The sequence below is a fragment of the Crotalus tigris genome, unplaced genomic scaffold, assembly GCF_016545835.1.
Source record: "Crotalus tigris isolate CLP2741 ecotype Arizona unplaced genomic scaffold, ASM1654583v1 scf7180000020032.448945, whole genome shotgun sequence".
NCBI classification, from domain to species: domain Eukaryota; kingdom Metazoa; phylum Chordata; class Lepidosauria; order Squamata; family Viperidae; genus Crotalus; species Crotalus tigris.
Window position 1 is genome coordinate 226,616 of NW_024097827.1, and position 13,344 is coordinate 239,959.

The 13,344-nt window shown below is 40.2% G+C and overlaps 1 protein-coding gene across 2 annotated transcripts in view; it reads right to left on the bottom strand.

Annotated features, from left to right (window-relative positions):
* The window catches only part of WDR36 (WD repeat domain 36), a 44,178-nt gene extending 31,299 nt beyond the window's left edge, over window positions 1-12,879 (bottom strand). The window contains exons 1-9 of one of the 2 annotated variants that reach the window (XM_039365314.1): window positions 12,623-12,879; window positions 10,286-10,313; window positions 8,930-9,030; window positions 7,412-7,529; window positions 7,186-7,318; window positions 6,528-6,582; window positions 5,428-5,560; window positions 2,559-2,734; window positions 1,582-1,702 (exon numbers count right to left, since the gene is read on the bottom strand). In XM_039365314.1, the coding sequence (XP_039221248.1) occupies window positions 1,582-1,702; window positions 2,559-2,734; window positions 5,428-5,560; window positions 6,528-6,582; window positions 7,186-7,318; window positions 7,412-7,529; window positions 8,930-9,030; window positions 10,286-10,313; window positions 12,623-12,799 (1,042 nt within the window). In that variant the 5' untranslated portion in view covers window positions 12,800-12,879. Of the gene's footprint in view, window positions 1-1,581; window positions 1,703-2,558; window positions 2,735-5,427; window positions 5,561-6,527; window positions 6,583-7,185; window positions 7,319-7,411; window positions 7,530-8,929; window positions 9,031-10,285; window positions 10,314-12,603 lie in introns of both variants that reach the window. The other variant, XM_039365315.1, reaches the window with a different exon arrangement.
* Between the last annotated feature and the right edge of the window lie 465 nt (window positions 12,880-13,344).

Sequence of the window (13,344 nt, forward strand, 5' to 3'; positions counted from 1 at the left end):
CATGCCACTTTATCTAAAACAGTGCCACAGGTAGTCCTTGCTTAACAATCCTAACTAGGATCAGAAATTCTCTTGCTAAGCAAAGCAGCTTAACGATAAGCAGTTCTAGAAGTCTTGGTTGTGGATGTTAAGTTAAGACTGCACTGTTGTTAAGAGAGGACCTCTTGATTTCATGACTTGCCCCAATCGCTTTTGCTTTGACTCTTCTCCATCTGTCTATCCCCACTGTCCATGTCTGCCCTTTTGGACACCCAGCACTCCAAAGGCCTTGTTCCTTTACCATCCACCATTATGAACTACCTTTGTTGTCTTCTTTCTCCTGCAGCTAAGGCAGGCCAAGCCAGCTTTTGCCTCCTGAAGAGCTAGGCTGGGTCAGCAGTTGGAGGTGGAAGACAGGAAAGGTAGCTGAGGCAGTGGGGGTGGGGTGGCAGCAAGAGCATCTGAGTGCTGTGTCCAAAAGGGCAGAGATGGGTGTGTGTGTGTGTGTGTGTGCGCGCGCGCGCGCAAAGGAGGGCATTAAAGTGCATGCTGTGGTCATAAATGTAGGAGGTTGCCAAACATCTGAATTTTGCTGCATGATTATGGGGGAACTGCAATGGCCCTGACTTCAAGGACTGGTTATAAACAGACATAGTCCTCAACTTACAACCATTTGCTTAGTGACCGTTTGAAGTTACAGCAGCACTGAAAAAAACGACTTATGGCCACTTTTAACACTTACATTGTTGCAGCATCCCCATGGTCACGTGTTCAAAATTTGGATGCTTGGCAACTGATTCATATTTATGGTTTATTTATGTATTTATTTTTTATTTTTAAAATTTATAAGCCGCCCCACTCCCGCAGGACTCTGGGCGGCTAACAATAAAAGCACTATATAACATGACAAAACAGACAATACAATAACAGTCATCCCGGGGTCAGATTTTATAAACCCCAGGCCTGCCGGAAAAGCCAGGTCTTAAGCAGCTTACGGAAAACCAACAGGGTGGGAGTCGTCCTAATCTCCGGGGGGAGCTGGTTCCAAGACGTGGGCGCCATCACAGAGAAAGCCCTCTTCTGCGGCCCCGCCAAATGGCACTGCTTGGCCAACGGGACCTGAAGGAGGCCCAGCCTGTGGGATCTAACCGGACGAAGGGAACTATGAGGTAGAAGGCGGTCTCGCAAATAGCCTGACCCTGAGCCATATAGGGCTTTAAAGGTAATAACCAACATCTTGAATTGGACCCGGAGTCCGATAGGCAACCAGAATGCAATGTCCCGGGGTCATATGATCCTCTTTTGCGACGTTCTGACCAGCAAAGTCAATGGGGAAGCCAGATTCACTCAACAACCATGTTGCTAACTTAACAACTGCAGTGATTCGCTGATCAACCAAGGCAAGGGAGGTCGTATAAAATGGAGCAAAAATCACTTAACAAACGTCCCGCTTAGCAACATGCATTATGGGCTCAATTGTGGGCCATAACCTGAGGACTACCTGTACCATTTGTTCAGAATCACCATAACTTTGAATGCTTGCTGAATAGTCATTAAGTGAGGACTACCTGTAGTCATTTCAACAGAAAATGGAACTCTTACTAGCACTAAGAATCTGCTGCCCATTTTGCCCATGATGCCGGATTTTTGTTGGAGGTGCGCTGTGCCCCATTCGATATCTTAGTAGTCTACCACTTCCTCCAGGGCCATCAAAGATCCATACCTATTAAATAAATGAACAAACTGTAAGCAACAAAATAAAAGGAAAGCTTTCCTATGCAACGTAACATCAGGTCTCCATAATGTTAAACAAAATCATAATGAAGTATTAATGCATAGGAGTTTTGTGTATATTTCTCTTGAGATGATTTTTTCCCCTCATTATTTGGACGAGTATTGCTATATTTAACACAGTACTGTTAAAAAATAATATCACATTCAAGCTATTTATGCCGGGAGAATTAACCTCTTTCAATTTTTAACTGAAAGAAGCCATTAAGCCATTATGAACATGAACTGGATATAACCTATGCCAGGGGCTGCAGTGTTGTGTCAGCCCCAAATTCAGTGGCACCTCTAACATCACAAATTTAAAAATAAAAAGGATACTGAAGAAAAAACTTAAAAAGCTGAAATCTTTTTGATTTTGAGTGAGAATACTGACATCTTGCACAAGTTCAAGATGAGAAAGGAAATTATACAAAATTTGACCCAATAGGATTTTTAATGAGCCATCTGTACAAGACTGCATCATAGCCTGAAAAAAAATTCTGATGTGTAATTCTGTGTGTATGCATATACAGATACACCTTATTGCATGTAGTTTTCTCAGGTAAAGCAGACAGGAACATGCCTACAAGAGCTAATTCTACTTTATTTTAAGGCCATATTAACAATATCTTGTAAGTCTGAAGGTACAAACTGTCTGTTGCCACTTTTAACAACCCAAACAGTAACTGAAAATTATATATATAACTGAAAATATGAAACATGTTTGTTTCCTAGAACAAAATAAAGAACGTAGATGAAAAGTACATAAACATTTTTGGAGAAAGATTATATAAACAGACGCAACTTACCCGTATAGCATTATCTGCACCATTAGTAATGAGAAGTGGCTCTCCTTGGACAAATGACGCACCCGAAATTGCTGTAGAATGTGCATCTCGCATCTGGCCCAAAAGTTTCTTTTCCTCCAGGTCCCATAAGCCAATATGCCCAATAGGACTTCCAGCAGCCAAAACTGGATGCCCATCTGATCCAAAAAATAGGGGGGGGGGGGAAGAAATGTAAATTCTTAACAGTTACTATTGGAAGAAAAAAAGTCAAGGAGCTTTAAAATATCTTTTAAACAGGTATATTCAAATTCACAAAATTATAGTATGGCTGAGAGTCAGTTTGGTATAGTGCAGCGGTTCTCAACCTGTGGTTCGCGACCCTTTTGGGGGTCAAACGACGCTTTCACAGGGGTTCCCTAAGACCATCGGAAAACACATATTTCTGACGGTCTTAGGAACCGAGAAGCTCGTTAGAATTTCTGCTCAAGGCTAGTTCTGCCAGCCAGCTCGGGCAGACAGGAAAGCAGCCACCTCAGCAGCATGGCGCGGCTGCACTACTCATCGCAGAGCAGCTACTGCTGCGTTGCCACGGCTATGAACCTCCTGCTCGGCGTCTTTCAGGTCCTCTTGCCTGGCTTCTGTCTGGGAAAAGCAAAGGGATAAGGTAAAAAAAAAAAAAAGGTCTGGCGAAATACTCCCGAGGGGTAGCGTCAATCTGTAGTGGGAGGTGAAGTGGGCGGGTGGATGGGTGGGGGTCGACCAGAAGGGAACCGGGTCTGATAAGGAAAGTTGAGTGAGGTTTTCCCCCTCGCCCCTCTCTCCGCTTCCCTTTGTGCAGTGGCATCTCTGGCTGCTGCCTTCCCAGTCGCCGAGAAAGGGGAAAAAAAGAGCCATGAGCGAGTTCCCCTTTCTGCCTCGTTGCTTAAAGCTTTTTTTTTTTAAACGACTGCTCGTTCAGAACTCCTGGGGGCTTGTTTGCACGAGCTTGTGGCAGATCAGTAAATAAAGGGGTCGGGGAGCCAAACCATCCAAGGCATTTGCACCCTCAACGGGTGGACGCTGCTTTCATGACTTGCCACCACTGCCTCCTCTCTTCCTGCCCTGCTCTGGCAACGCACTGCTGCTGCTGCTGCTGGCTGAGCTGCAGCGCCAAGCCAGTTCCCACGCCTCCTGGTTCCCTGGCCGCCCTCCATGCTGCGCTGGAGCCTCCCCCACACCGCCCAGCTTGCCTCCCTCGCCGTTGGGGGCCGCCTCGGCCGTCTGGCGCCCGGCGCAGCCCTGGGACTGGCAGGCAGGAATGGCTCCTTCCTGGCTCGCCAGGCGCCGGGCCTCGGAAGTGGCCAGGCAGCGGCGATGCCTGCATGTGTGTTGGAGGCCAGCCGGCCGGGCTGAGTGGGAAGAAGTGGCGCTTTCTGAGCAGGAGCTGGCGCTCCGGCTGCGCTCCTCTCAGGGAAAGATCGTGGCAGTGAAGGGCTGAGCGGCATGAAAAGGGGCTCCCATGACCCCGCTGCGATGGCACTCAGGAGGCTGGAGGGGCGGGCAGGTCCCGGGGGGGGTTGGGAGAGGGCAAGAGTGGGGAATGCTGGGAGTTGCAGTTCATCACATCTGGAAAAACATGACTCTCCAAAGATCAATCCTTCCTTCCTTCCTTCCCCTTTCAATCTTCTTCCTTCTCCATCTCCTACCTTTCCCCTTCAATCTTCCTTCCATCTCCATCTCCTTCCCTTTCCCTTCCATCTCTCTCTCCTTCCTTCCTTCCTTCCCCCTTCAATCTCCTTCCTTCTCCATCTCCTTCCTTTCCCCTTCAATCTTTCTTCCTTCCTTCCATCTCCATCTCCTTCCCTTCCATCTCTCTCCTTCCTTCCTTCCTTTACCCTTCAATCTTCCTCCCTTCCTTCCATCTCCATCCCTTCCCCTTCAATCTCTCTCTCCTTCCTTTCTTCCCCCTTCAATCTCCTTCCTTCTCCATCTCCTTCCTTTCCCCTTCAATCTTCCTTCCTTCCTTCCATCTCCATCCCTTCCCCTTCAATCTCTCCTTCCTTCCTTCCCCTTCAATCTCCTTCCTTCTCCATCCCCTTCCTTTTCCCTTCAATCTTCCTTCTTTCCTTCCTTCCATCTCCATTCCTTCCACTTCAAACTCTTTCTCCTTCCTTCCTTCCTTCCTTTCCCGTTCAATCTCCTTCCTTCTCTATCTCCTTCATTTACCCTTCAATCTTCCTTCCTTCCTTCCCCTTCCCTCCCAACATTTTTGAGCAAGGAAGAGTAAGCTTCTCCAGCGAGCATTGCTATATTGTTTTTGTGATTCATCACTATGCTTTAATTATGTTCAATTCGTAACAATGAAAATACACCCTGCATATCAGATATTTACATTATGATTCATAACAGTAGCAAAATTACAGTTATGAAGTAGCAACGAAAATAATTTTATGGTTGGGGGTCACCACAACATGAGGAACTGTATTAAAGGGTTGCGGCATTAGGAAGTTTGAGAACCACTGGTATAGTGGTTAAGGTCTCAGACCAGAAACTGGAAGACTCTGAGTTCTAATCCTATCTTGGGCATGAAGCCAACTAAATGACCTTGGGCTAGTCATTTTGTCTCAAGCCTAAGAAAAATGCAAGAGTAAACCACTTCTGAAATCTTGCCAAGAAAACTGCAGGGACTATTTCTTGCAGGAGTCAAAGCTGACTCAAAGGCACAACCAAGGCAAGCATGCAAAACCAGCAGCAAAAAAGAATAAATTAAAAGAAGCATAAGAGTTATTAAGCTAACAAACAAATCAATATTATCTTCTGTTTGGATTTTTAATTCAGAACATAGGAGATACTCTGGATTCCCTGAACATTTTCCAATTCCTATTATTATTTAATAAATCCTGAAATTTACCTGTACGAAATGATATTGCAGTTATTGGCCCCCAATCCTGTTGAAATTTCATCAGTGTTTCATCAAATTTAATATTATGCACTATTATATGTCCAGTCACAAGCCCAATTGCAATCACATCCACTGCTGGTGCCTGCAAAGAAAATTAGTATGCATAATAAAACACTCTTTTGATTTTAAAATATAACATAAATATCATGTTGAAAACACTGGAAATATGATTCTAGCAGAATTTTTTTTCTAGACATATTGATTCCTCCGTTCTTTTTGTTGATTATGGCAATATATAAACCAATCTCATGTGAACAAATATTTACAAAAAATAGAATGAGAAGATGCTCATGTAAATAAATATTTACAAAAATTAGAATGAGACTTAGTTCTAAAGACATCCTATCATAAAACAAGTCTAATCCAGCTAACTGTATGTAAACTATCAAGAAGAAACTGGTTATCTACTATTGCTATGGAAAACTAACAGATGTGGTGTACAGTAAAGATAATCATTTTGGATGGTTAAAAGGCAGCATGTTCATAGAAGTCAGCTAAAATCAGCTACAAATATTAATTTTTTCGTAGCCCTAATTCATAGTAACATTTTGGTTATTGCGTAACTAAAGTTGAAGGGGGTATTTCTTACCAGGACAGATTTGTGAGTCCAAATGCATGCAGTAAGTCATTGTGTGCCAGAAAATTCTGGACTAGGTAGGCCAAGATCTGATCCAAAAGTAGTCTTACGTTTTTTGTCTTGTATTATGTTTCCCAAATATATATTAACTGGAAATTATGGGAACTATGGTCAAACAAACATAGAGGCATCAAGTTAAAAAAAAATTAACTAAACCAGCTGAAGGCCTAGGACTGGGGCGACGGCATGCATGCCCACAGAGAGCGCTCTGAGTGCCGCCTTTGGCACCTGTGCCATAAGTTCGCCACCACTGGTCTACACTATATGGGTTAAGTGTTATTTAGAGAAAGACTTGGTGGAATAGATCCGACTAAGCCAACAGTTTCTAAAATATTCTAAAGTACTATTAATGAACAAAATGTAATATAACAGTTACATATTCATTTTTTATAAACCTGTAACTCATAATTACCTGTTCAAGGACTGTCACTCCTGCACCCCAACCTGGAAATGTATATAAGAGTTTGCTGAGGAAAGAAATATATTAAGAATTACTTAAATGATCAAAAATACTCACAATCGTATCCAAAATAATTTTAAGTAAAGGACATTTGTTACTCAGTTTACAAGCACCAGAGGATGAAAAGTTATTACCTTCCATTTAAATTACTACTAAGTGTCCTGCCCCATCCCACAAAGCACACCTGGAGATTGCCTTCAGCCAGAATTGCTGGAAGGTGTGTGTGTGTGCTTGGGTTGGAGGCTTGCCAGCAAACGTGGGAGCATTTGGAGGAACTTTGCAGCAATTAAAAAACTGTGTACATTGCCAGCTGACTTCATTGCTTTTGTGCTGTGCCCTGGGTCATCACACATTCCATGTTTTAAAACAGAGGTCCCAAACCTTTTGAACACCAGGGACTGGTTCCTTGGAGAGAGGTTTTTCCAGGGACCGGAGGTTGCATGGTTTTGTGTGCTGCCTGCATCCTGCGGATGGGGCTTTGCTTGTTTGTGCAGCCTGGTTGCTGGTATTCTGCAGCCCGGTACTGGTCCACGGACCAGGGGACCCATTTTAAAATATAAGAGCTAAGTAATAACAAACGATTTAACTCTCTAGAGAGAACAGTTCTTACTTGGATTTTACATTCCATAATTGCAAAGGTCCTTGTTCACTACCAAGAAGTATTTTATTCATGTAAGTATATGGGTGTAAAACTGCAGAAATGGCAAATACAGTCTTATCAAAATCCAGCTGCAAGTATTCTTCTGCAGAACAAAGAATAGCATTAGTCCCTGTCCATCACAAATATCTTTTTACTTTTTTTCCAGTAGTTATTACATTAAAAAGACTAGTCTTACCTTCTGATTGCACATCCCAAATAATAAGAATGCTCTCATTATCTACAGAGATGACATGATCCCCAAATGGCAATATAAAAAGGATATCTGTCGGGTGACCTGAGTAAGTGTGAACCACCTAAAATTCAAAGTACTGCAGTTACTTCAATAAAATAATGCATTGTATTTGGACAATAGGAGCGTGTTAAATACATCAGACGTCTTTTAAAAGCCCTAATATGTCTCACATAAAATTTTAATTCTATAGATTTAATTTTTTTTTTTTTACAGAATTCAAAAGATAAATCAAGTATGAATTTAGGCTCCTTTCCTAAGCAAAAATAAACTAGGCCTTGATTATGTGAGCAGTCTATTGCCAAATACTGAAACAAATCATCATTCTTCTACTCAGTTGTTAGCTGTAAATGTCTATGATGTCATAATGAGCATGTTTAAAAGCAGATGTCCTTCTGATGCTCTGGCCTTCATGTGAGGCCAGAGAAATCCTTCAGCTCTCCTCTGAACTTGGGAGAATATTTTTAAAGGAATGCCTTTTCTAGGGAAGCATAATTGTGAATCCCTATGAAAAATGAAATCATTTCAAACACAATGAAATGTATTTGAAATGGTTGCTGGTTCCTAAGTTTCCTAAGTTAATATTCTAAACAACAGTGATCTTTTTCAGTTCTGTTATTTTACTTTCTTCCTGGCATCTTTCTATCTGGTGGTAAGAAGACCAAGTTACATATCCATTCTATTCATATGCATCTATACTTCACAGTATCCTTACTTCTTTTGTACAAAATATTTCAATACAGATTTGGCTTATCAAAATTGCTAACAATTTTTTTGAACCTATCCTCCACCTTTTCTTTTCAAAGGGACATGAAGTGTAATATTATGCTCTAATATTACTAAGAATATACATGGAAACATCATTCTTCAACGGATATCATATGTTATTTCTATTAACGTATTCTAATCAGCTATGTCATAAAAGCAATGTTTAAATACCTATTTTATAGTTTTAAAGCAAGAGTTCAATAATGTTTTCTTGGATCTATCCTATTAATTTCAGCTGAATTTACTTTAAAGATTTTTTAAAGTAACCTATATGGCCCTGGAGCCTATTTCTTCAAATATTAAGTAATCTAAACTAAAATATCTTCAATATCTATATCTTAAACATAAATATTACAAACCCTCAAATTAAAGGACCATTTGGGGGGAGACATGTGTCCCCATTACTCCTGAATATCCACTGAATCTAAATTTATGTTGTTTTGTATAATCATGCAAATGGCATGACACCATTTATATAACTACATCAGCTTGCAAATGAAATAAATAAAAATTTAAGATTTATACCACTTTAGATATAATGGACTCATTCCATATTTTGGTAAAATATCCAGATACACATTTTGTTCACTGCATCTGATGTCTCATAAAACAGAATTCCACTAAATTGAGGTTTTACAGTCATTAAATTTAGTATAAGGTACAAATCACTGCATATTATTTGACATCAGTACAAACCTCTTTGTTGCGAGCAAAAGCATACAAAAAAGCACCACATGATGCAAAGACCAGCATTCGATCAGCTGCCAAACATGTAATATTTTGTGGCAAAGCATTGCCTAAAAGAATAATAGAACAAAGCAAAGCAAATAATCTGTTTTCAAGTACATATTACCAGGAAACACTTATGACGTAATTATGATTTTCTCAACACTGCAATCTATATATATTGCTTCTATGGAGTATATATACTGGCATATAAAACTATAGGTAGATTTAAAACAGATTAATTACTAAAAGTTACATTAATTATCTGGATAAGGGGCACCCCATTTACTTTTCTGTTAAAGTCTGTGGAATAGCAGTATAATCCAACATCTACTGACTTGGGGGAACCACTGTCTTCAGTGCCATTTACTCCTTCATCTTAATTTTTAAGGCAGCTGTATAACTTTTCAAAAAGTCTGGCATTGCCAATAAGTAGAAAATACACAATTGAAAATGAACTGTCAGATATAAAAGTTATATAAATACATGAAGATAGTTAATTATTGCATAATTTTATTATTTCAATCATTAAATGTATATGCTATGCATCTTGCTATCTAGTGCAACTAATAAGACTAACATTATAATATATTTCTAATCATATAATAAAATTTTACATAATTCAAAAATAACTCCAGAAAGCCTCCTAATTTTCCAGAACTATGTGGCAGGGACATGGTCAGTGATATATGGAACGATCCATTTGGCTAGCAATGCCCATTTCATCCAGGGAATAAAGGATGTAATACAATTCAATCAACTAAGGATATGCACAATAGGCATCATTTATGTCACAACAAAAAATATTATCAGACTAATGGCTAGTCAGAATCCCAGCCTAAGTGCTGTCTACTTTCCGAATACTCTCTTATATGCACAGATCCTATTTTGGGACTGCAGCCTCCATATGAAAAATGTATCTACTAGCTATAATATTATCAAGACCTTCAAAGACCTGACCAAAAATTAAAAACTTGATAGAAATTTTATAAAATTCAATGTATGTGGGTATTATAGAGATTGTCCTAGGATCCATCAATACTGATATGCTGTAATGTAGGTCATTAATGTGTTTATATGATATTAAAAAGTTATATTTTAAGAGGAAATTGTAATATATTAATATGTTCATTAATGAACAATACATACTACAAAGATCAAACTATTTAGAAAATATACCCCTAAATTAGATTACAGAAAGATTTCTTTTATGTGATATTTTGTAGAGGTTTTTCAGTATAACAGTAGTATTAAATGCAACTTTCACTTTTTATAGAGAAAAAATTTAAAAGTTGCACATTTAAGCGTATTTGATTTTATACTTACTAACAGCTACTATCCCCAACTTCTTTACCTGAGAAATTAATAAAGAGACTTTAGTAATTTGATAAAAGTATCAAATATCTTGAAATTCAGAAACTCTTCATAGAACACCACAATGTGCAATTTTCTAAAAATCTAAAATTGTAGAAAGAATAAAAACAGAAGACTGAAGCATCTCTGTTTGGGGAGGGAGGTAGGTAATAAACTATACTGTAATTTTGTTTTAAAATATGATGTGCAAAAATGACTCATGCAACTGAATTACTGATTTTAGATACTTTTTGTATTCGTGGGCCATTACTAATTTTGATTATGGCACACTCTTGATTTTATTTTTCAAATTATGCATTAAATGGTAAATAAACAAAATGATCTGAAAACAATAAAGGTGCTATTTGAAGTCCTAATTAAAGTTTAATTGAGGAATCTCAGCAGAATTCTACTGAAGTTATTATCCCTCTCACAGAACACTATGAGAGAACTTTTACAAGTTCTCTCTCCCATTACAATTGCTTGCATTTCCAGAAATGTATATCAAACTGGTTCTTGAGAATATAAATCATGCCAAAAGGTACCCCTATTTCAAGTTGGTTACAATGCACACCTAACATCCCAAAGATGCTTTTTCACACGAGGCAACTGGACTTTCTTGTTGTTGTTTTTTCTTTGAAGATGTTTAGCTTCTCATCCAAGAAGTCCACCTGCATTTAAAAGACAAAGGCTACTCTTTCGAAGCCAGCAAAGTTCACACTTTGGACAGAGAGGACCGCTGGTTTGAAGGAGGGCCCTCTCTCAACAGAGGGGGAGGGATCCGACATCATCTATCTCCAGTCTAAAACACAGTCTTTTCAACAGTTCCAAGAAGGTTCCACACCCATTTGCATTACTTAGGTGACCCTGAAGACACAGATAAGCCTCCAGATAGCTTTAAGAACTGGCTAAAAGAATGCAAATGAACAGCTGTCTGCAGGAGTATAAATCTTTCCATTCCCCACCATCCACTCAGAGCTGAAGAAACTTCTTAGAGGAGAAGCAAAACATCTTAAAGAAAACAACAACAAGAAAAAAGTCCAGTTGCTTTGTGAAAAAGCATCTTTGGGATAACTATTAACTGGAGGACTGAGAATCTCCACAGACATTTAGCTACCACCTAACTGATCATTAAAGCTGGGCTAAGGATGAATGATAAGAAATTGCCAAAGATCAAGAAACAGAAGAAAGCAAGCTGAATATCAAAACAAACTATGGAACAGAAGCCAAAGCCAAAAAGGCAAACATTTCTGAAAGGAACTTAGCAGAGTTTCATAGAACTATTAGAGATAAGAAGCAATATTACAACTCTGAACACAGAAACACTGAATATGAAAAACAAGAAACAGATCACCTAAATGAGGAGGTTTGGATTACGATGGCAATTGGACCTGGATTTTCTGTCACTAAGTGATGCGATATAAAATGTGATGTCCCATGACTACATCTCTTAGCAATGGCAATCCCAGTAGTTCTGGTTGCTGTCATAACCCAGAATTGCATGGATTGTTAAGTGGGAAGAAGCTGGAATCCCAAGTGAAGAGGATGCGAGTATAGTGCCACAAAGGAACTGGTGGGTGCAATGAGTGGACATTATTGTCTGTTCATTTTACGGTGCAAAGCTAGGGCCGTGTCAAATTAAACCTAGGACTCATTGGTCTAAAGCCCTCTGAGCCTTTTAGCAGATTCTTTAGCCAGGAAATGAACTAGAAACACCCAAGTGCTTTTTTTCTGCTGTGCCTAGCAATATTAATAAACAGTGATTCTTCTGCTATGGATTCCAGATTTATTAACAATCTGCATGACTATTAATCAAAGCAGCAACCCCACATGGGTCAGAACATCTAAATGAAAGAGGCAGTGTCATGTGTGAGTCAAGGCAGTTAGATATTCTTTCTTAGAGGCAGGAGTGGTTCCTGCTTCATAATAGGAGACCATAAACATGACTATTCGTGGAAGAAAAATAAATCAGCAGAGCCAGAAGACGTGACGGTGGTCAACGTGTCTCCTACCTGAGTAAGATGTTCAAGCACCCTCGAGTCTTTCCCTATCCACTCTTATAGGAAACAGATCTGTCAGATTCATTTTAAGTGGGATTTAGGCAGTTCAGAACAGAGTAGTCTTAATGGAGTCTTCCCTTAAGGGAGACTTCTTTTCGGAGCGGAAATTAAGAGTTTTAATCTCAGCCCCGACGAGGTGAAAGCTATTGAAAATGACGCTGCGGGAAAAGGGGGAAACCGCTTTCCGCCGGGCGTCTAGCGCGCGGGGGGAGGGAGGCTGAATCTACGTACAGGAGCAAAGCCGACTCACGTTGTAAGTGTGGAAACTCTTCCCCACCGCGGTGACCAGGTAGAACTCGCGGTGGCGTCGGTGGTAGCGCAGCACATGCGCCAGATGATTGCAGTGGAGCCCGAGCACGCGGAAACCGGCAAAGAGCCCGCTGCCTCTGCTGAGCTCCTCCGAGTCAACAGCACCAGCAGCTGACATCCCTGAACCTCCTACGGCGCCGACCAACGGTCCCCAACCACGTTGTTTTAGACCTATAGGACTTCCGGAAGTGCTCCCGGCTACTTCCGGCGCTCTCTCTGCTAACTCCGTACACAAAAACGGATTGCTGTTTTGGCTGAATGGGTTCTCTAGTTCCGCGTGCTGTGTAGTCCGCCTTTTCCAAAAGCGGGTAGTGGGCGCATTTGCTTTTCTTTCCGTTTTGTACGCACACTCATTTCATGTATTCATGAAGCTGCTTTTATTCAGAATAAACATGTAACCCGGTCTACGGATTACTGAGCAATTACACGCTACCGTGATTTCTTGTTTAAAAATGCAATTATTTCACACATTCTTTTAAGAGCGGTCATTAAAGAATTTTCTGAGAACGAACTCCCCCAAATTCGATGTAAATGAGCCTTAAACATTCATTTATCCCTACTTAACAGAACAATTTATTTAGGATTTCCATACAGTTCGATACACAGCATACAAATACGACAAAAATTATCTAGGAAATGTATTGTTACTTTTCTATTACAAAA